Source organism: Cebus imitator, unplaced genomic scaffold (genome assembly GCF_001604975.1).
Source record: "Cebus imitator isolate Cc_AM_T3 unplaced genomic scaffold, Cebus_imitator-1.0 Scaffold52, whole genome shotgun sequence".
In the NCBI taxonomy this organism is placed as follows: domain Eukaryota; kingdom Metazoa; phylum Chordata; class Mammalia; order Primates; family Cebidae; genus Cebus; species Cebus imitator.
The window spans coordinates 1,503,619-1,525,337 of NW_016107367.1; the positions used below are offsets into that span (position 1 = coordinate 1,503,619).

Below are 21,719 nucleotides of genomic sequence, written 5' to 3' on the forward strand. Positions count from 1 at the left end.
AAAAAAAAAGTGGCCGGGCATGGTGGCTCATGCCTGTAATCCCAGCACTTTGGGAGGTGAGGTGGACAGATCACTTGAGTCCAGGAGTTCGAGAACAGCCTGGTTAACATGGGGAAACCCCATTTCCACCAAAAATACAAAAATTAGCTGGGCGTGGTGGCAGGCACCTGTAGTCCCAGCTACTCAGGAGGCTGAGGCAGGAAAATCGTTTAAACCCGGGAAGCGTAGAACGCAGAGAGCCAAGATTGCACCACTGCACTTGAGCCTGGGCGACAGAGCAAGAAGAAAAAAAAAAAACAAACAAGTAAAAACTTTACTTGGATAAATACGATGAAAGTTTTGAAATGTTAGTTATAAGTATACATATAAAAAAAATGAAAGTAATTGAAAATATTAGCATTTACACAATACCCCTAATGTACAATCTATTCTTCTTCCAAGCTTCTAATATAAACCTTCTTATGTAACTATTTTTAACATTGCTCTTGAGGAAATAACTGGAATTGTGTTTCCATAGTAATGATACTGAGGTATATGAAGTAGAATCTACATACAGAACCATAAAAATGGGAGAGATTTGTCATTTGGCATGTTCTAATCTAAGAGCTCACCAACTCCTTCTCTAAGTGCAATTTTATTTAAATTCTTTTAGAGAGTGGTTTAAATCGCCTTGCTTTAAAGGGGGCAGCTGAACTCAATGAAATGGATCACTCCAGTGTAAATTCCATCTATGGCTATTTGCTACCCATAACACAACACAGAGGCTTACCTTCCCAATATTTCCAGTAATTCTGCTATGCCATTATGATGCTCTGTTTCATAAATAAACCTAGAAAAAACCAATTTTCCAATTAGAATTCAGACACTGAACTAACCTGAATAAGAAAACAATGCTGTAGGAGGAGCCTCGGAGCCAGGCAACAAGAGGCGCGTCTATTTGGGCAAACACTGCTCGTGGTGAGCAAGAAGCCCTCAGGAACCAGAGAAACTCCTCAAGGCCTGGAGGTGTACATGCCTTGAGGGCAGAGAGCTCAGTCTTGCACACGTTTTCCTCAATATCTCATTTTGAAAAATTTCAAGCATCTAGGAAAATGAAGGAATTCTACAGTGAACACCCATTTCAACTACCCAGGTTTGACCACGAGCAATGCGCACCATCTCCTTGATCACATACACATCTGTCCATCCATCCTTTACTTGTTCATTAATCCATCTTACATTTTTGCCATATTTCAACATAAGTCGATGTCTTACTTAGTTTTAAAGCCTACAGTATTTAGCACAGTTCCTGCAAAGGGCAGAAGCGATTCGTGAACACCTCTTGGCCTACCTGCCTAGTTCCCCACTGACACCCACACACATTCTCTGTACTGCCTCAGGTGTGATCTTTCTGAAACACCCATCTGCGATAGACCCAGCTCCCTTCCTCTGAGACGTCTCTGTCCACTGTGCCTGCTTCTAGTGGACCCCCAAGAAATGCACCCCACTGTCTGTGTCAGCCCGTCTCCCTCCAGATGGGGCCACTGTGAGGACAGGGCCAAGGACTTCTCATGACTATGTTCCAGGGCTAGGAGCAAGCCTGGCATCTGTCTGATGATGAAAACACATCTGCTGAATAAACCAGGGACAAGGAGAGGGAACAGTGACATGTTAGGAAACGGGAAAGTGTCCTCCCACAAAGGGGTCCCACGGAAACAAAGAAGCCTCTCCTGTGCCAAGCCTCACGCACCTCGGGTTGGCCTAGAGCAACCCACGAGGAGAATCCTGCAGGAAGTGAGAGGCTCTGAAAGATCCCTGCCCATCACATGAAAGCCATTTGTTTAGAGACAGCTCTCAGCCAAAAATAAATTTGAGCAGATTAAAAAATTCAATTTTAAAATTTCATTCACTTTGTTTGAAACAAATGAAATAGTATGAATTTAAAGAGGCTAAACATCCACAGATGTGAAATATTTTTGAAGAATGGGTCTTAACATATCTATTTCCAAATGATCAGAGTTCACTGAGGCTGGTGCTTGAATTGGGTCCTGAAGGAGGATTTTAACAGACAGACTTTTTTTTTTTTTTTGAGATGGAGTTTCATTCTTGTTGCCCAGGCTGGAGTGTAATGGCGCAATCTTGGCTCACTGCAACCTCCACCTCTTGGGTTCAAGTAATTCTCCTGCCTCAGCTTCCCGAGTAGCTGGGATTACAGGCACGTAATCCCATGCTACTATGCTCGGCTAATTTTGTATTTTTAGTAGAGATGGGGTTTCTCCATGTTGGTCAAGCTGGTCTTGAACTCCCAACCTCAGGTGATCCGCCCACCTCGGCCTCCCAAAGTGCCGGGATTACAGGTGTGAGCCACCGTGCCCGGCCTTAACAGACTTTTTTTTTTTTTTTTTTTTTTTAATGGCAGTGTGGAGAGGGAGAACTCCTTTGGCTGGAACAGATCGGTGACATGAAGTGAGGTTAGCAAGATGCGTGGAGAGGCTGGAAGGCCAGCTTAGAAGAAACAAAATCTGGCTGGGCACAGTGGCTCACACCCATAATCCCAGCACTTTGGGAGGTCAAGGTGGGTGGATCACCTGAGGTCAGGAGTTCAAAACCAGCCTGGCCAACATGGCAAAGCTCCATCTCTACTAGAGATATAAAAATTAAACAAAAAAAAAAAAAAGAAAGAAAAAAATATAAAAATTAGCTGGGCATGGTAATGCATGCCTGGAGCCCCACATACTTGGGAGGCTGAGGTGGGGGGATCACCTGAACCTGGAAGGTGGAGGCTACAGTGAGCCGAGCTGGTGCCACTGCACTCCAGCGTGGGCAACAGAGTGAGACCCTGTCTCAAAACAAAAAACCAAAAAACCAAGGTCTGTTTTTGCAGGTGCCAGGAAGCAGAACCTTTAGCAGCCAGACACAGTAGCACTACAATGCACATGGCCACAGCCTGAGACTGAGGCAGGGACGTTACTGGGGCAGAGCCTGGAGCCATGGGTGACAGGAACGACAGTGGTGCAGGGACCAGAAACAGAAAGTGCTCTCGCCCGGTGTCCCTGAGCCTGCGCCGACCTGAGGCTTGGAAGCTGCGCCCAAGCAGAAGTCAGTCCACGTGTGTCTACGCTGAGAGGTGCTTTAATTTACGAAACTCACCCTGCAGGCTCCCTTTGCATACGCTGGGGCCCTGCGGCTTCAGTTTACTACTCCTCTAGCAAGTACCTTGTAGAGCTGTGCTCTGGGCCCTCAGAGACAAAGACCTCTGAACTCCTTCTGGTCTAGCTCCACCAGCTTTAACATTTACATAACGGTGGTCTGTAGCTGTAAGCCATTTTGTTTTCCTAAATCAACATTACTACACTCTTACTGATAAATTCTTGATTTGTAATTTCTTACACCTGCTTTGAAGTAGGGAGAAGAAAGAGAAAACAAGGACAGTTCCTCTCCTTCTTCCCTGTCCTGTGGAAGACAAACAGGGACAATGGGAGGGAAACAGAGAACCCTGGGAGCCGGCGAGAACGTTTCTCACTCTTTCAGCAGAAAGGGAATCAGACCCCCAGACACTGAGCTGGCAGCTGCTGGCTGCAGAAGTCTCCAGAATGGATTCCTCAATGCCTTTCCTGCTTGTATGATGTGTTCTGGCCTTGCGGGAAGAGGTGGACTCTATTTCTCCTTCCTCTGAAGCTGGGCTGTCCTTGCGCCCTGCTTTGACCAATACAAAGGGCAGATGTCACTCTGCACTGGTTCCAAGCCAAACCCTTAGCACTGGGGCTCCTGCCTCTCCCCTCTTGGATGGGGCTGTGGCTGCAGGAACTCCCATAACCTGGAGGAGCTCCAGCACGGCACAGAAGGGGCGTGGGGACCTGCTCAGCAGCCTCTGTGAACACTCCAGCCCCAGCACACGCCAGGGAGAACCGTCTGGATGAGCCCAGTGCAGATGACAGCATCATGAGGGATGATGGACCATGGCTGACGGAAGCCAGCGAGCTGGGAGTGGCTCCTGACTCCAGGATGGCGTGAGGTAGTGATACATCCTGGTGATGATGGGGACGGTATGACAGCATCTCTCTGTGAGATAAGAGCATGAGCAGGTGCTGCGCAGCCTCGCTGCAGGGCCAGAATGAGGACGAAGCACGGGCCATGCTCTTGTTACGCAACAAGAGAAGGAACTGCACGCTGCCTTGCCCACCCAGCCTCCAGGTCCCACCGTGTGCCAGCAGGCATCATGGGTAATTGACAGCACCGTTTAACTCACACTTAAGCTGATGAGAATGAGAAACTATAGAAATAAATAGCAACCTTATGTTTACATTTTCAGTGAAAGTGAACCAAATATGTTCAAAATGTCTTTTTCTTATAAGACATAGCGGTACTATATTGAACTTAGATGAGCTGGCTGGGTATGGTGGCTCACACCTGTAATCCTAGTACTTTGGGAGGTTGAGGCAGGAGGCTCACTTGAGGCCAGGAGTTCGAGATCAGCCTCGGCAACACAGTGAGATCCCCATCTCTACAACAATGTAAAAAATTAGCCAGATGTGATCACATCTGTAGTCCCACCTACTTGGGAAGCTGAGGTGGAAGAGTCCCTTCAGCCCAGGAGCTGGAGGCTGCAGTGAGCTATGATGGCACCACTGTACTCCAGCCTGGGTGACAGAGTGAGACCCTGCCTTAAAAAAGAGAAAAGAAAAACACTAGGGTGAGCTGAATGCATGTCTCAAGATCTTTCTTCTTATTTGTTCGCATGAAATGAGGAGGTAGTGGTACTGACAATGAGGACCCAAACCAGTTGTGGAATCTAGACAGCATGCTTGCTCTTGATTGCATATGCCAGGACAATTACAGAAAAGGCTACTCAATGCATGCACACAGACACAAATGCCATGCTCTAGCACCGAACCTTTAGTTTAGTGAGAACTGAACTAAATTATGCGTAATAACTTTTGAATACTACTCTACTTAAGTATTTCATTAGGGTTCTTGAAGGTATGAAATGTTTTCTACTTCTTAAATGCAGATGTTCAATACATTTGTGATTCTGCTATCTGAACAAAACCTACTAGTGTTAAGAAAACAGAAATCATTAGGTGGAGCTTTAATTTTGGGTCAAAAAGACTGAAATTTAAAATGTACCTGTTGTATGTTAATTAAATCATGTATATTATTGTTTTCATAGAGAAGTACATCAGCCAAGTAATGATCTTTTTAAAAAGGAATCATGATACCAAGAAATATAAAATAGAAACATAACATTTAGGAAAATGACATCATTCTCTGGTTATAGCTGATGTGTCAGGTCTGGGCTATGTCCAGCACTGGGCTCCATTTTATAAATGAGATGTGGGGAACTTGGAAGGAGTTCAAAGGAAAGCCACACATGAAATGAACGGCTCTCACGCCGAAATGCCCTATCTGGCGTGGAGACCGGGGAGGGAATGAGACCCCAATGACTGCAGAGGGGCAGGATGGGGTGCCCCCGACACAGGCTGCCCAGCAGGCCAGCACAGGATGGGGGAGCTGGGGCTGTGAGTCTCAGCAGGGGGTCTCATTTGCCATCTGTCTCAGATGCCCCTTTACTTTTCCCGTGCTTGATCACCGTGACTACGAAAGGACCCTGAGGCCTGTGTTTGCCGTGGCTGATACCTGGCCCCTTCTCCAGGACATGGCTCGTGTTCTGTCCACACCCTGGCCCTGCAGCGAGGCTGTGTGGCACCTGCTGATGCTCTTATCCAACGGAGAGATGCCATCCTACTGCCCCCATCATCACCAGGATATGTTACTATCTCTCACCATCCTGTAGTCAGGTGCCTTAGAGGCATGCTGACCCGAGAAGCTACAATTTATAGCAGAAACTGCTCATTTAGTAAGCTTTCCAGGAACAAATAAGAAACAACAGGAACTGTTTCCTCTATTGACATTTACTTAGTGCCACCACAGCGTGGAACATGAAGCTGGCACTGGGGCGGGGCATGCAACAAATCAGCTGACATCATGGCTGCCCTTGTTGGGACCAGACTCACCGCCAAGTCAGGCAGAGCCTCCAGTGAAGGGATGTTTCAGGAAGTCTGGGAGGCTAAGGGAAGGGCTGGTGGAAAAAGACATCCTGGGTGGCCCAAACACTGGCTGCAGAGCCCTGATGTGGAAGGAGCCTGGGAGCTGAGCAGAGGCTGGCTGCGGAATGGGCGGGCCTGGAGGTGGGCCTGCCACTGTATATTGTCCTCCTCCAGCTGCTGCTCCAGGGGGCTTTCCCTCCCCTGATGCACAGTGGGAATCTCCAAATCTTCAACCAAGGTGCACAGATCTCAGGCTTTCTACAGATGAATGACATCATTCCTGCCCCACCTTCTCTCACTGAGACTCCCTGGGAAGAACGAGGTAATAATGCACAGGTGGAAGGGAAAAGCTGGCATGAGGGTTAATACCGAGTGTCAACTTGATTGGACTGAAGGATGCAAAGCATTGCTCCTGGGTGTATCCGTGAGGGTGTTGCCAATGGAGACTAACATTTGAGACAGCGGACTGGGAGACGCAGACCCACCCTCAGCCTGGGTGGGCACCATCTATCAGCTGCCAGCATGGCTAGAATAAAGCAGGCAGAGGAATGCAGAAGTTCTAGACTGGCTGAGTCTTCCGGCCTCATCTTTCTCCCATGTTGGATGCTTCCTGCACTCAAACCTTGGACTCCAAGTTCTTCAGCTTCTGGACTCTTGAGCCTACACCAGTGGTTCGCCAGGGACTCCCGGGCCTTTGGCCACAGACTGAAGGCTGCACTGTCCGCCTCCCTACTTTTGAGGTTTTGGGACTCGGACTGGCATCCTTGCTCCTTATCTTGCAGACGGCCTATGTGGGACTTCACCTTGTGATCGTGTGAGTCAGATCTCCTAATCAACTCCCCTCCACATGTTCATCTATGAGTCCTGTCCTTCTAGAGTACTGTGACTAATACGGTTGGTTTGGATGGAACCAATTCATCCACATTTCTGGGAAACTAGACCTTTCAGTAGAAACAGGAACAATGGAGGGACCCAGGGTGTGGCGCTGGGGAGCCTAGTGGCTCTGGAGGGAGCTGTGGGGAGAGGGAAGGCAGGGAGGATGAGCCCAGCCGGCCCATGCACACAGGGCATGAGGGGGTCCACCAGCATGCGACACACAGGCTTCAAGAAACCCCTCCACACAAACCGGGTCCTGTCAGAGGAGACGACGGGGTGGGGAGCATCGAGTGGGGAAATGGAAAAGGACGATGCCACCCACACGCAACTTACCTATAAAATATATTATTTATCTGTTTTCTGATGTAAGCTCTCAAGCCTAGGAACTTCCCATAGATTCTGTGAAGGGTGGTTTTAAGAAAATCTCTCTCCCGAGGATCTTCACTGTCAAAGAGCTCTAAAAGCTTTGAGAAGAAAAAGACACTTAGTGGCTGGGTGTCACCACTCCGTCAGGGCTTTGACAGGGCCTGCTAATTTGTACCTTACCTGCAATACAAACTTCTGGTCAATATATTTCTTCGCTATATTAGGTTGGAAATCTGGAGACTCTAAAAATCTTAAGAAAAATTCATAAACAAGCTAGGAGGAAAAAAAACAACAATGAGTCAAATAACATGAGATTTTATTGAATGGAGATTAAAATATACTAGGAGTTGAATCTTTATTTGCCTGCAAATATTAGCCTCTTAAAGCCACAAATCTACACAATTAATGCAAAATTACACGGCTTAATTTAATTATAAATGGTGATGGCAATTATTTTATTTGGTGAGACCCACAGACTATATCCTTAAATGGCATTTAAACAAAACAATGTCTATGGCTAATGTCAAGAGTGTCATAGTACACTGTTCAGAGACTACAGGGCACAGATGCCACAAACCAGGCCACAACTCAACTCTGCAGGGGGGCAGATTTGCAGCCTGTCGCCTAGGAGTGTCCCACAGTGCCAAGGTGCAGAGCCAACCAAATGCACAGGAACTCTGGGGCTGCCAGGTAAGAGGGCCCTAAGATGCGGACTCTGAACCGTGACCTGAAGCTGGGATGTGCTGGGTGGGACAGTGTGGCCTGCCTGTCACGGAGGGATGGCCCTCCCACCTGCATGCCTGGCTCCTGCTTTGCTCATGCTGGCCTTGGTGCCTCCTTGCCAACACCCTTCTGCCTTACAAACACCCTGGGGAAAGGCAGTAACCAGCACAGGAACCTGGGTGTCCTGCAAGCACACATTAAATGGGAATACCAAAAACTGGGAGATTGTTGGCTTAAGACCTCTGGGCCTGAATTCAACAGCCATCAACAAAGTGGCCATTTTCACTGAGAACATACTGACAATTTCACATCTTCATTGGTTGTGTAAAGTGGTCAAACACACACATTAACTTTTCTCTATTCTGCTGAAATTCCTTCCTCGTATGTATGGGTTTGCAAGGACCATGCTATTGAGGAGGAGAGGTCCATCTGTCCCAACCAGTGTGCCTGCTCTGTGGACCCCGGGCCACTCCCACACATCACTGGTGCCCTCTGATTCTGGTCACCCCAGAGCCCAATACCTGTAGATGCGGCCAGGCTGCTTCTAACGTTGGTTCGTCTTCCTCTGGGTCAAATTCTGCTCCCGTGGGATTAGACGAAGGCGGTAACGTTCGGAACATGTTAACTGCAAACTAAAATCCGCATATTCTATAATTACAACCAGGGCATTCAAAATATTTACAGAGAACATTAAAAAAAGTCTTAAGTAATTCTAACAGTAGCCGCTTCCCATGGAAACTTAGCTCCTCCTTATCCTCAAAATCCAGAAGCCATGTGGGTCCCCAAAGACAGCCTGGATCAAAACTGCAGCAGGAAACACTGCTTTGGACAGGTGACCACAAAAGTTGACCACCAAAGTTATTTGCACTCTAAACTGTCAAACTTTAAATGACAAGCAACACCAACAAAGGCTGATGGCACAGTGATGGCTTCTGAGGTCTGACACTATCCAGTGGGTGCAAGAGCAAGGAGAGCGCTCAAAATGAGAGTTAAAAAAGGACGACATGACGCAGGTTCCAGCAGGGTCACAGCTGAAAATGCCGACAAGTGGCAAGTGCTGCGTCATGCTGGGAGGACCCGGGAGACGACGGCACCGATAAACGCCGCAGTCAGCAACGACGAGGAAAGCAACGTCAGGGCGGGACGACTTCTGAGTGGCTAGGGTCATTTCTGAGAAAGGACTCTCAGGGACACAGAGAGGACTGCTGGAGGGCCGCCTGGCTGTGCGTCCCAGCGTGGGCTGTTAGATTCCTCTCGGTCTGTTTGGACTTGTATTACACATACTGACAGACCAGTGACATAAATAGAAAAGATTAGTGTTTCCATGTCATAAATTATAACCTATTTTTCTTTTGTACTGAGTCTATTTATTTATTTTTGAGACAGCGTCTCCCTCTGTGGCCCAGGCTGGGGTGTAGTAGGGCGCACTCGGCTCACTGCAACCTTTGCCTCCCGGGTTCAAGCGATTCTCCTGCCTCAGCCCCCCGAGTTACAGGTGTGCACCACCATGCCTGCCTAATTTTTGTATTTTTGGTAGAGACAGGATTTCACCATGTTGGTCAGGCCGGTCTCAAATTCCTGACCTCAAGTGATCCCTCCTTCCTCAGCCTCCCCAAGTGCTGGGATTACAGGTGTGAGCCACCACACCCTCTTTTGTACTAAGTCTAAATATGATTGGTTACCTTACTGAACCTCTGAATGAATCACATGCCAGTTATGTAACTGGGCTCTGGTGCATGGCTCTTATAGGTGATCACAAAAAGCCCTAGTCCCACCACTCTCAAAAGCACAAAATCAAAACTTTTGACACAAAAGATTAAAATCTGACTTCACAACAACAATAAGAAGATGTTTCTAGAGAGTCCAGGGCAAACTTGGCTGGCTTTAGATAACCAGTCTTGTAAAGATCAAGCTAATTCTAAATGTTACCCCTCCGACCCCCGCCTTTTTTTCTGAGATGGAGTCTCGCTCTATCACCAGGCTGGATCTTGGCTCACTGCAACCTTCATCTCCCAGGTTTGAGCAGTTCTTCTGCTTCAGTCTTCTGAGTAGCTGAGACTACAGGTGCACGCCACCACGCCTGGCTAATTTTTTTATTTTTAGTAGAGACAGGTTTCACCATGTTGGCCAGGATGGTCTTGATGTCTTAACCTCGTGATCCGCCCACCTTGGCCTCCCGGAGTGCTGGGATTACAGGTGTGAGCCACTGTGCCCGGCCTTTTTTTTCCTCTTAAAGACAGGAAGTTGCTCTGTTGCCCAGGCTAGAGTGCAGTGGCCATCACAGCTCACTGCAGCCTCCAACTCCCGGGCTCAAGCAATCTTCCAGCCTCAGCCTCCCAAGTAGCTGGGACTACCAGTGCACACTACCACTTTCTGTTAATTTTATTTACTTTTTGCAGAGACAAGAAATTGCTATGTTGCCCAGGCTAGTTTCAAACTCCTGGGCTTAAGCAATCCTCTTGCCTTGGCCTCCCAAAGTGCTGGAATCACAGGCATGAGCCACTGCACTTGCCCATTTCTTCCTTTGTTTACTGTTATTGATACTGAACTCCAAACCTTAATATCATTTTTCAGAAAGTCCTCAGCTATAAAGGTGCTGAGCATCAAATGCTTGTTCTCTGTGTCATCTGAGAGGGGAGCTAGCATTAAGGACCAACTGTAATGGCCTTCAAGGATGGTGCAGAAACGCAGGGATGAAAAAAGGGGCTGAAAAGCCAGAAATAACTAATTAAAAAAAAGAAAAACTGCCGGGCGCGGTGGCTCAAGCCTGTAATCCCAGCACTTTGGGAGGCCGAGGCGGGTGGATCACGAGGTCAAGAGATCGAGACCATCCTGGTCAACGTGGTGAAACACCGTCTCTACTAAAAATACAAAACATTAGCTGGGCATGGTGGCGCGTGCCTGTAATCCCAGCTACTCAGGAGGCTGAGGCAGGAGAATTGCCTGAACCCAGGAGGCGGAGGTTGCGGTGAGCCGAGATCACGCCATTGCACTCCAGCGTGGGTAACAAGAGCAAAACTTTGTCTCAAAAAAAAAAAAAAAAAAAAAAAAAAAAGGAAAACTTCCAGTAAAAGTATGAGTAATGTTCCTAAGACAGGTACAAAGAAAAAAGTCTGCAATCCAAACTGAGAGTTAACCTGACTCTCACTGGTGTATGATTTCTGGCAATTTCCATTCTCCAGGGATTGTCCTCTCCTCTGTGACGCTGGTGTGTGTACAGGGCACTGCAAGAGGACCCCAAAGAACAGTGGTTGACAGGTAGATGGCCCTGCCTCAGTTGCTGGCCCATGGGCACTCGGTGCAGACAGGGGATTAGTCTGCCCCTCCTGGTGCCCTAACCCCAAAGCCACAGATGTGAACAAGGAGATGCAAAGAGCTCAAACACTAAGGAAAGGCCACACACACTTTGGGTGGCTGCAGTTTCCCAAGGTATGTGGAGAAGCAACAGAACTGGTCCTGTCATCAGCAGCCACTGTCCAAGCTCTCCATATCTTCTAGGGCCATGAAGGGCAGAGAGAGGAAAGTCTGAATTGAGTCTTTAGCCCCTACGGGGAGTGTGGCATTTGTGAACTGGGGTTTTCTATCCTCTTTCAAAGTCAAAAGATTGGGGTCAGGGCCCAGTCACCCACAGACCAGGGTCAGCTTCAGGAAAGGGAGATGGCACTTGGGTCTTCAGTGGGTTAGAGCTCTGGGCCCTGCCTGGTGCCAACAGCAGCAGAGCACCGTGTGGGGAGGGCAGAGCCTGGGCATGAAATCTGGCTGTCAGAGGGGTCTGTGAACAGGACTATGCCTGGCAGGAGACTGTGGGAATGGCTGTGACATCAGGCCCTGAGGAACCATGAAGCCTGGAAGGAGAGCGGGGCCGCCACCTCCGAGGTTTCCAGCGTTGCCCATCAGGGACAGAGAGGCCAGAGCAGGAGCTACAGAGCCACCCAGGAAGCTGCCAAGGGAGAGGGAGGTCAGCGCACCCAGAGAGGAGGCTGTCGGCCTCGGGGGAGAGGAAACAGCTGCCTCTCTGGGAGAAGCCCGCTGCCCTTGAGTCACAGACATACAGCAGAGGAAGGGATCACCATGCTGGCCGAGGCCACAGGGAGCAAAGCAGAAGAAGCCCTTCCCCTCTGCTCTGGGTTCTGCTCAAAGCCCCAGAGGAGGGAGGACAAGAGGGACTCAGCCAACCCTGCTTCCCCTCCTCTCCCACAGCATGTCCTGCGCTGGCCAGGATGCCTGGGGTGTGGCTTAGATGCCATTTGGAGAGGGTCTGAAATTTAAAGCTTTAACCTAGATGGGATTTCTGTGACTGCGGATGACTAAAAAGTTAACCAACCTGCCCCAGATGTATTTAGGGTCAGGAAAGTGTGATGTCACCAGTCATGGTCAAAGGCGATAGCTGAAAAAAGTAAAATGTCCCCCACCGTGCCAGCTGGCCGTACGTGCCGACCTGGCTAGGGCACAGTGTCCAGCTGTGCGAACACTGCTGTGAGTGTTGCTATAAAGGCATTTTACAGATGTGGTTAACACGGAGAATCAATGGACTTTAGCGATCACCCTTGAGAATGTGGGGGCCTCATCCAGTCAACTGAGAGGCTCGTGAGACCCAAACTGCGGCATCTCTGAGAGTCCCCCACGGCCCAGTCTCCTGCCCACTGCTTGTCCGGGGAGTCCAGACCCGCCTGCTGGACTCACCCACTGCAGAAGGTAAGTCCCTGAGATCGCAATCTCTGTCTCTCCTGCTGTTTGTCTGGACAGCCCTGACTGACGCACCCAGTCAGCTGAAATTCCTAAGTAAACTGGTGGTTTCTACTAGCAGGAAAGCTAGTGATTAGGGTTTCCAGTGGATGCTCTCCCGTGCAGTGACAGTCAGCCCAGCAGCTAGGCCCCATCTCAAACACCTGCAGCTCCCGGAATTCTTGATGCTGAACTGACAGCCTGCAAAGTGACTCGGATGGCCCACTCTGAACACCGTGTGCTCTCTTCAGTATCTGTCAGGGACTCAATGGTGCGCCCCCCCTTCCTTAAATTCATATGTTAAAGACCTAAATCCTGGCATGGCTGCATTCGGAGATGGGGCTTCAAAGAAAATAATTAAGGGTAAATGAAGTCATAAGGGTGGGGCCCTGCCCCTCCAGGATCAGTGTCTTTGTAAGAAGGGATAGTAGAAGGCTCGTACTCACCTTCTCTGCACTTCCTCAGAGCAAAGGCCATGGGAGGGCACAGTGGCTGTCTGCAAGCTGGGAAGAGGCCCTCAGCAGGGAATAAACCCTGCTGGAACCTTGAATTAGACTTTCCAGCCTCCAGAAGGGAGAGAAGATACACTTCTGTGGTTTAGGCCACCGCGTCTGTGTATTCTGTTAGGGCAGCCTGAGCCCTTGACTGATGGCTGACCTAGGCCAGTGCTGATGGACTCAAAAGTATTCTCACGTGTAAGAAAAACTCGTGCACGCCTAACTTCTTTCTACACACCTTTCTCACCACATTATACTGCATTAATTTAGTGCACATCTCTAGAAAATGTTAAATAAAAAGTAAAATTTGGGGGGGGGGGAAGAACAGAAGGCAAACAAGCGTGACACCTCAAATTATTCTCGGGTTTCTAACTTAGCAACACGTCTTAGCACAAAAGCTTCAGGGAAAAATCAGAGGCAGGAGGCTCAGGTACAGAAATCTGGGGTGATGTCTGTGTGCAAATGTCACTGCCACGCTACCTGGACATATGGATCCGGTCTGAGTGAACAGCAAAGGAGCTCTGAGGTCTACGGAGTACCGGGCCTTCAGTGCAGCACACAGATTCACTGTGATCTCTCAAGTAAGACCTACAGATCCAGCGAACACCCAGAGGCACGGATGTACAATCACGCTGCACATGAGGCGGCGCAGCCTCATGGAAACAGTCTCGCTACATCCTCTTCCCACCTAGAAGGAGGACTTCAGACCAAACAGCCTGCCCGAGCCTCGATTTTCTCCTTTGTTGGAAAGGGTAAAGGCTGGGCGCGGTGGCTCACACCTGTAATCCCAGCACTTTGGGAGGCCAAGGCGGGCGGATGACTTGTGATCAGGAGTTCAAGAACGGCCTGGCTAACAAGGGGAAACCCCATCTCCTCTAAAAATACAAAACTTAGCCGGCTGTCATGGCAGGCACCTGTACTCCCAGCTACTTGGGAGGCTGAGGCTGGAGAAGCGCTTTAACCTGGGAGGTGGAGGTTGCAGTGAGCCAAGATTGCCCCACTGCATTCCAGCCTGGGTGACAGAGTTAGACTCAATCTCAAAAAAAAAAAAAAGAAAAAAAAGAAAAAAAGAAAAACGGGTAAATGGGTAAATCCTTTTTTGCATTTGGCTTCGGTGAGAATCACATAAAACACATGCAAAAGCACTTACTAAATGGAAAACCATTACGCGAGCACTTCCCGAACGTTTGTGGCTGTTTCTCTGACCTCCACAGGACGACGAAGGCACGCATGTGAGTGCACACATATGTCTGCATGTGATTCACATGGCCCCATCTGGGCCAGAACAGACTCTGGCTAGTATCAGGAAGCACCTGCTTCTGCTGCCTCCCTGACACTTCCACTTTCGGTAACTAAATCAGCCCTGCGGATGTTCTCCAAATCGCTCAATTTACTAAATTAGATGTAAACTAAAATGGCCCAAGAAGCAACTTTGTGGAAAATTCTTACAATTCAGCAATATCATGCAGCCTTTCTATATGTGTTATCATTCATTACCGATGGGTGAAGTAATAAAATATTTATGCCATAACATAACTGCAGCAGTGTAACATATAAAATTTTAAGATATGAAGGAACACATTAAAAAAAAAAACCCACTGATAGTCTAATTTTAGAGGCAACAGGAAAAAAAGGTTTGGTTATTTACAGTTCTCTGTTCAAAACCACAAGGGTTATTCTGTTATTTATTCTCTGTTTTATTCAATGTCAACAGGACTTATAACAGGTGAACCCATCAAAGGCCAAATCACAGTTACTGCAGAACATTTCCTCCTGTGATAGAACTGCTAGGTTCTACGAGGCATATTGCTAAGAGACACATTTCTGGCAAGGGCAGAATGTGTAAGCCCCTCCACAATAGATATATTTTTAAACACAAAATTGTCATTTGTTTGCAAATGATATAGCTGGGAAACAGAGGCAACAGACAGACCATCACGACTAGATTAGCACATGCAAACACCAAAGAGACAAAACCAACAGCAACCACCTCTCCACTAACAATAAGCCATTAAAAAAATGAAACAGAGACGAAGACTCCATACACCCAGACAGAAACACTATAAAGTGCCTGGGAATTAATGACCTGGTTATAAGGCCTTGATGGAGACAGCAGAAAATTCTAATAAAAGGCACTGATGAACCCCCAATCAATGGAGGCACCTTTGATGTGGGATGACACCATATTACAAAGATGGAACTTCACAGAGCAATGTAGAAAGTAGACACAATCTTAAACTGAATTTCTGATGAACTCAATGAACTTAATTTAAAATTTAGGTAGAAGAGTAAAAATCATAGTAGCAGTCTTAAAGGGAGAAACTCCTCCTTTCCCCATTTGTAAAGTGAGTTTGAATCTGCTTTCATGGCAGCAGAACTCAGCTATCATCTAGAGAACATAAGTGCACAGCAATCCCAGCATCTGCCACTGTGCCTGGCACCTAGGAGGTCCTCAAACACCTGCTGAGAGTACACGGATCCTGGGAAAAGCATGCATCAGTCACCTTATTAACCGCAACACCAATTAATTACCTGAAAACTGAAAAATGTCTCATTAAACCTTTACATCTCAGCAGCAAAGTAATTACAGTCCCCATCGGGCCCCTAATTTCAAGCTCTTCTATGACGCTGTACATTTTCTTTGGAATATTTATCTCAAGTAGGACTTGGTGGCTGGGAGGTCCTTGGTTTAATGTCTTCCTGCTGGCCCTGGTGCAAAATGAGTACTTGGCGGGGACTCGAGGTGAGGAAAGCAGAGCCTTCTTCCCACTCATCTACCCCGTGCTTCCGCCACAGCAAGAGCTGCTTTCAAAGAATCGATTTCACCTCCTAATAGATGCCATGAGGTGACAGTCAAGAACAGAATCACATTTAAAATTCTTACTTTGAATAACTTGCTATTTTTATAATCTATTCAAATATGTTCCTAAATGCAGTTAAAGATATGGAAATAAAAACAGGCCAGGTGCGGTGGCTCACCCTTGTAATCCCAGCACTTTGGGAGGCCGAGGTGGGCAGGTCACCTGAGGTAAGGAGTTTCAGACCAGCCTGGTGAAACCCTGTCACTAAAAATACAAAAATTAGCCAGGTGCGTGGCATGTGTCTGTAGTCCCAGCTATTCGGGAGGCTGAGGCAGGAGAATCGCTTAAACCTGGGAGGCAGAGGTTGCAGTGAGATGAGACCATGCCACTGCACTCCAGCCTGGGTGACAGAGTGAGACTCCTCAAAAAAAAACAAAAAAACCCAAAACAAAAACCAAACCCCAAAAAAACTTACAAATCTTTGTAGAATAATTAAAGAAAATTTAGTCTAAACTTTTCAAATAATAAATATTTTAATTTTCTCCAATTTCATAACTACACAGTAACATCTTACTTCAGATAAGCATGAAAATGAATCATTTATAATTATATGCATGAGTTTTTAAACTTTTGTTTTTGAATTTAGAAAATTTATTTATACATGATAAGAAATCATTCATAATACTTAGAATTCAATTTAATTCAATTAGTGTCATTTAGAGATAACACTGAATTTGGAAGTCCTTTTTAGTTATTTACTCTGGGCCAAAGATGAGTTCTGCATAGATTCTGAATGATGCATTCCCAATGTTTTTACTATGAAAAATTTCAGTGCAATAAAATTGAAAGAATTTTATGGTGAATAGCCATCATCTAGATTTTACCATTAACATTCTAATATATTTGCTTTATCATGTATTCTGATTTCTTTTTGCAGTAAGGCATGAGAAAGTTTACTAATGCTTTAGAAATCAACAGAGAAGGGAAGTTTCAGAGCTAAACTCATCACTTCCCAGTCATGTATGCACAGCCATGCCCCCAACCACCAAATGATGTATGAAATTATGACATTATAAATTATGCAAATAGTCTTTCATGTTTATAACAACCGCTAGATCCCCTGGGTGGATGGAGTTAAGTGTTTATTGAGTATCTATTATAAATGAGGCAGACTTATGCTTCCAGACAAGATGGAGTAACAAGGATGGGGTTTATCCTACTGCCTAAAACAATGAAAAATCTGGGCAAAAATATTTAAAATTATGGTTATCAAAACACTGGATTTCAGGCAATGAAGGATAAGGACAGTGGTCCCTGAGAGACGGGAATAAGTGAGGTGTGCCCCGCACTGCCCAGCCTCCTGCCTTGATAGATTTTTAGGTTGTAGTACAAGAAGAAAGAACCCAGGTGGGGCCCAACAGTCAAAGGGGGTTAGAATTTGCAAGGCAGGGTTCCACAGAGGAGAGAGTGGCACAGGGAGAGCTACAGCGACTTGCAGAGGCTCCTCACCTACCCAGCAGAGCACACACCAGCAGATTTGTGTGAGAAAACTACCAGAGGTGGGGAAAAGAACCACCTGAAGGGGTTAGTGAGAACCCAGTACTTGCTCAGGGCTGGGAACAGTGTCTCTTCCCACCAACCAGACTGGAAAAACTCGTAATTCATGGGGCATTGGCTTCATAATCAGAAAGGTCTCAGTGGTGGAGAACCATCAGCTCTGGTTTTAGTATAACCATTCCTAAAACGTCTTAAAAGCAAGAACTGAAAGGATCTAACTGTTTCCAAGTAACTTCATTGCATCCCCAAACAATCTCAAGAACAGGAATAGAATTATACATCTCAACAAGGCAAAATTCACAATGTCAAACATCCAATTAAAAATTACCAGACATGCAAAGAAGCAGGAAAAGGATTTATAACAAGAAGAAAAACCAATCAATTGAACTAAACTGAAGTGACACAAATGTCAGAATTGGCAGAGGAGGATATGAATACAGTATTCTATGTCCAGAAAGTTAGGTGGACATGAAAGCTATTTTAAAAAGACACAAATCAAACCACGAGAGATGACAACAATATGTGCCCACTGATCTCTACTTGCTTAAGTAAACTTGGCCACTTCATTAACAAAATAATGTGTGAAATGAAAAATGTACTGTAATAAGAATTAACAGAATAGACACTGCGGAAAAGATTAAGGAATTTGAAGACGGCAAAGGAACTATCCAAATGAACCACAGGAAAAAAAAAAAAAAAAGAAAAGAATTAAGAGAAACAGAGCATCAGACTCAACTCTAAGAAGCCTATTACATGGTACTGCGCTCCCTAAAGGAGAAGAGGGGTCGTGGGACAGAAAAAATGTCTGAAGTGTCAATGGCTGAATAGTTTCTGAAACTGACGAAAAGGATAAAGTCTAGACACAGGAAAAATGAAGGAAACCATGCCAAGGCCCATCCTAATCAAATGGCTTAAAAAGAGCAATATGAGAAATAATTTTGAAAGTGTCCGGAGGGGGAAAGGGGATACTATGTCCAAAGGAACAAAGAAAAGAATGGCAGGAGAGTTTTCATCAGAAACAATGCAAGCAAGACAACAGGCGAGCAAAAGTTTTTCAAGGATATAACGGTCAACATGGAATTCTACACCAGCAGGCAGATCTTTCAAAACTGAAGGCAAGACCCGGCCCGGTGGCACATGCCTGCAATCTCAGTACTCTGGGAGGCCAAGACGGGAGGGCTGCTTGAGCCCAGGAGTTTGAGACCAGCTTAGGCAACCTAGCGAGACCCTGTCTGTACGAAAAAGTAAAAAAACTAGCTGAGTGTGGTGGCATATGCCTGTCATCCCAGCTACTGGGGCAGAGTTGGGGTAGGGGGTGAGGTGGGAGGACTGTTTGAGCCTGGAAGTCAAGGCTGCAGTAAGCCGTGACTGCACCACTACACGCCAGCCTGGGCAACACAGCAAGACCCTGTCTGAAAAAAAAAAAAAAGACAAAAGAAAAGAAAGGCTTTTCCAGATACACAAAAGCTAAAAGAATTCATCATCGGTAGACCTGTGCTCCAAGAAATATTAACATAGTCCTTGAAGCAGAAGGACACTGATATTAGATGGACATCTGAAGCTACACAATAGAATGATGAACACTGAAAATTGTAACTATCTGCGCAAATAGGAAAGATTATAAAAAATCACTTAAATTTATTTAAAGCAAAAATAATATGTTGTGGGGTTTATAACACACTAAAATGAACGACAACAGCGGAAAGGCTGGGAGGGAAGAAATAAGTATACTGTTGTACATTTCTTACATTCTGTATGAAATAGTATGTTACCACTTGAAAGTCGATTGTGATAAGTTAAAGGTATATTCTAGAAAAGATTAACAATTAAAATCAAATAATATGGAGTTATCATAAAAAAGCCAACAAATGAGATAGAATGGAGTCACAAACGTACGCAACTGATCCAAAAGATGCAAAGAGGGAAGAGGCAATAAACAGACGGGACAAGTTGAAAAAATAGGAAGGCGGTACATTTAACCCAAGTACGTTAATAATCACATTACAAATACGTGGTCTGAACACCCTGGAAGACACAACTTGTCTGACTGAATAAAAAAGCGAGACTCCACAACATGGACTCTACCATGAGCCCACTTGAAGTAAAAAATACGAACTGATCAAAAGTAAAAGGACAGAAAAAGACATACCACGCTAACACTAGTCAACAGAGTGCTGGAATGGCTATATTAGGATGGCCAGAGTAGATTTCAGAGCAAGTAACACTACCAGGAATACAGTCCTATCTATTACGGTAAAGGAGTTAATTCGCCCAGAGGATTTACGCTAAATATTTATATGAATACATATATAACATGAAGCAAAACCTGATAGAACTGCAAGAAAAAGACAATAAACAATTACAAATGGAAAATAAACCAACGGATCTATTTACAATGACAAACAAAAAACAAAATACTAGTTTACGAGTCTAGGAAAATATTTATAGCACCTGTTTGCTGACAACACGAAACAACAAGACCAAAATGGGGAGACAGGCTGTGCGCACGGGCTGCGGAGCGCCTGCTGCTCGGAGGCCAGTGTTCTCGCGCCTTCACATGCGTTGCACGCGCACTCGAAACCCCCGGAGGATATTCTGTAGACAACGAGCGGTTTTAAAATTTATATGGAAAGGTAAAATAACTACAACCGTCAAAACAACCTGAAAAAGAGGAGAGAGGTTAGAAGAGTCACACAATCTGATCTCAAAATTTACTATAAAGTACAGTAATGAAGACAGTGTGGGCTGGCGAGCAGAGAAACACGAACAGATGCAACAGGATAGAGTCCATGACTTCACAATATGCTCAACTGATTTTTGACAAAGGCACAAAAGCAGTTCAATGGAGATTCGCCTGTCTTTTCAATGAACGGAACAACTGGAAATCCATACACCAAAGAATGGATCTATACCTCAGACAAAATGGATCACAGATCTAAACGTAAAATGTGAAACTATGAAGAAAATACAGGAGAAAAACCTTTGTGAGTTTAGGTTAGGCAAAGGCTTCTCAGATAGCATACCAAAAGCACTACTGACACAGGACAAATCGTAAGTTGGACTTTATCTAAATTAAGCATTTTTGCTCTGTAAAAGACACTTAAGAAGAAAGAAAAAAAGACAAGCTTACAGACTGAGGAAAAATATTTGCACATCATATATCTGGCAAAAAATCTGTATCCAGATATGTAAAAAAAACCCAATTAAAAAACAGGCAAACGATTTGAACACACACTTCACCAAGGAAGATATACAAGTGAATGACAAAAAAGCGCAGGAAACAAATGCTTGGGCTGGGTGTGGTGGCTCATGCCAGTGATCCCAGCACTTTCGTAAGCCGAGGCAGGTCAATCACTTGAGCTCAGGAGTTCAAGACCAGCCTGGGCAACATAGTGAGACCTTGTCTCTACTAAAAATACAAAAACTAGGTGGGTGTGGTGGTGTGCGCCTGTAGTCCCAGCTACTCAGGAGGCTGAGGTGAGAGGATCACCTGAGCCTGGGAGGTTGAGGCAGCAGTGAGCCATGATGGAGTCACTCCACTCCAGCCTGACTCAAGGAGCAAGACCCTGTCTTAAAAAAAAAAAAAAAAAAGCTTGGCATCATTAGTCATTAGGGAAGTGCATATTAAAATCAAAATGAGATAAAAGGACTGATGACCCCAAATACTGACAGATATGGGAGGCCTGAGAACTCACACACTGTTGGGGCAGTGCACACGGGGCAGCCACTTTGGAAAACGGTTTGGCAGTCCCTTAGAAAGCTGAACACACACTTGCCATACGCCTAGTGGTTGCACCCCTACGTGTTTACCCCAGTTAAATAAAAGCTTATGTCTAAAATCTGTATGTAAATATTTATAACGGTGTTGCTGCCCAAAACTGGAAACACCCCAAATAACTCTCAACTAGGAAATGGATCAACAAACGGTGTCACTTCTGTATAATGAGACAATACCAAGAAGGAAAAGCAACAAATTGCATAACACGGACGAATGTCCAACGCAGTATGCTAATGAAAGAAGGGAGACTCAAAGGCTACACACTGAATCCATTTATGCAGTTTCCATTCTGGAAAAGACAAAACGTTGTCTAGTGAGGGCCGGAGATAAAGGAAGAGGAAGGCTCTGACTACAAAGCGGGCATAAAGCC

General features: G+C 45.9%; 1 protein-coding gene across 8 annotated transcripts in view; it reads right to left on the bottom strand.

The window, feature by feature from the left end:
* The window catches only part of PPP2R5C (protein phosphatase 2 regulatory subunit B'gamma), a 170,570-nt gene that overhangs the window by 38,078 nt on the left and 110,773 nt on the right, over positions 1-21,719 (bottom strand). For all 8 annotated transcript variants that reach the window (XM_017528091.2, XM_037738303.1, XM_017528096.2 and 5 more), the window contains 4 exons: positions 8,513-8,623; positions 7,449-7,541; positions 7,236-7,366; positions 770-829 (listed from right to left, as the gene is read on the bottom strand). In XM_017528091.2, the coding sequence (XP_017383580.1) occupies positions 770-829; positions 7,236-7,366; positions 7,449-7,541; positions 8,513-8,623 (395 nt within the window). The remainder of the gene's footprint in view (positions 1-769; positions 830-7,235; positions 7,367-7,448; positions 7,542-8,512; positions 8,624-21,719) is intronic.